General features: G+C 32.3%; 1 protein-coding gene across 1 annotated transcript in view; it reads left to right on the top strand.

Annotated features, from left to right (window-relative positions):
- Positions 1–837: 837 nt before the first annotated feature.
- Positions 838–1,255, top strand: part of muskelin (muskelin 1) — a gene marked incomplete at its 5' end in the record, with an annotated part of 15,789 nt that continues 15,371 nt past the window's right edge. The window contains 2 exon segments of the mRNA XM_070129778.1: positions 838–1,021; positions 1,184–1,255. The exon segment at positions 1,184–1,255 is cut by the window's right edge and continues 126 nt beyond it. Of these exon segments, the coding sequence (XP_069985879.1) occupies positions 838–1,021; positions 1,184–1,255 (256 nt within the window).

Here is a 1,255-nt window from a genome sequence, read left to right as displayed (position 1 = left end):
CCTACGAAGCTTTGGGAATTCCATTGGTTATATGGGTATCTTGGATGCAAAGTTATAAGTGTATCTTAAAGGCTAGGAAGAGTAACTGTGGTAGTTGTTTTCTGGATGATAATTGTATGTTATAGGCTGCAGTTATTTTGATTCTCTTTAAGCATTCATTTTGTTTTAAAAATCAGTTATTTGGTATATTATATTTTGTTGAATGTAATATTGCATACTGAAATTCAAAAACTTGAGGAAGACAGTGAGAGTCACTGTCATGTCTGACACTGCCAAAATTTTCAGGATATTTCTGTATCACATACAAATTTGATATACAAAAATCAAGCATATAAGCATTTTTTTGCATGAAGTATAGACAGAGAGGTTGAGGGTTATATGGTCCTTTGATTACACTGTAGAGGGGAGATTGATGCAGTAATACTTTATCTTGTAAGGGGGAAATATCTTATTCTGTTTCAGGGGAAATGTATTGCCCTTAAGTAGTTTAGTTCTCTCAGTATTTACTACTGATACATCTTGTTTATTATTATGGCTTATATATTCTTTTGTGAGGCAAGATCATGTTTCCTTCATTCGTTCCAAGAATCTTTTTTTTTTCTTACTTCTGTAAAAATGTATACTGTAGTTTTAAGTGAAGGTAATGCAAGTGTTTTAAGAAGGAAATTATTTTACACTCATTTTTTATTATAAGATTTTATTTCAAATTACTCATTTGTTCTCTCTAATGATATTTATTGATATTCTTTTAGCATTTCAAAATAAAGATTTATTTTTGTACGGAAAAGGATGAAAGTTGATGTAGAACATGTATAATGATATAAAATTCCTTTCTAGTTTGGGGCTGGATGAGCGACGCAACAATACCTACACTCCTAGCGAAGCAATATTCTCTGGTCTTTATTCATACCATGTAGCAACTAATACATGGACTAAGCTAAGAGATGATGACTGTGCAGGAAATGGCACAGGACCTCAAGATATTAAATCTAGAATTGGACACTCTATGCTCTTCCATAGTGTAAGTTGACTTCTCTTTCCAATGTTATTGTATTTTCAGTTATATGTATATATTTTTTTATGATTGGTTAAGATATTGAATTGAGACTATTTGTGATGAAACTGCTCAAGGTTATCTTAACAAAGAAAGTTACGCATACCTTTACCTTTATTTTTCCGACAGGGGACCCGGCAGCTATTCATACTAGCAGGTCAGAGGAACAAGGAGTACCTGACAGATTTCTTTACCTACAAT

This window comes from Penaeus vannamei, chromosome 14 (assembly GCF_042767895.1).
Source record: "Penaeus vannamei isolate JL-2024 chromosome 14, ASM4276789v1, whole genome shotgun sequence".
Lineage (NCBI taxonomy): Eukaryota > Metazoa > Arthropoda > Malacostraca > Decapoda > Penaeidae > Penaeus > Penaeus vannamei.
This window is presented reverse-complemented; position numbering and strand designations above follow the sequence as displayed.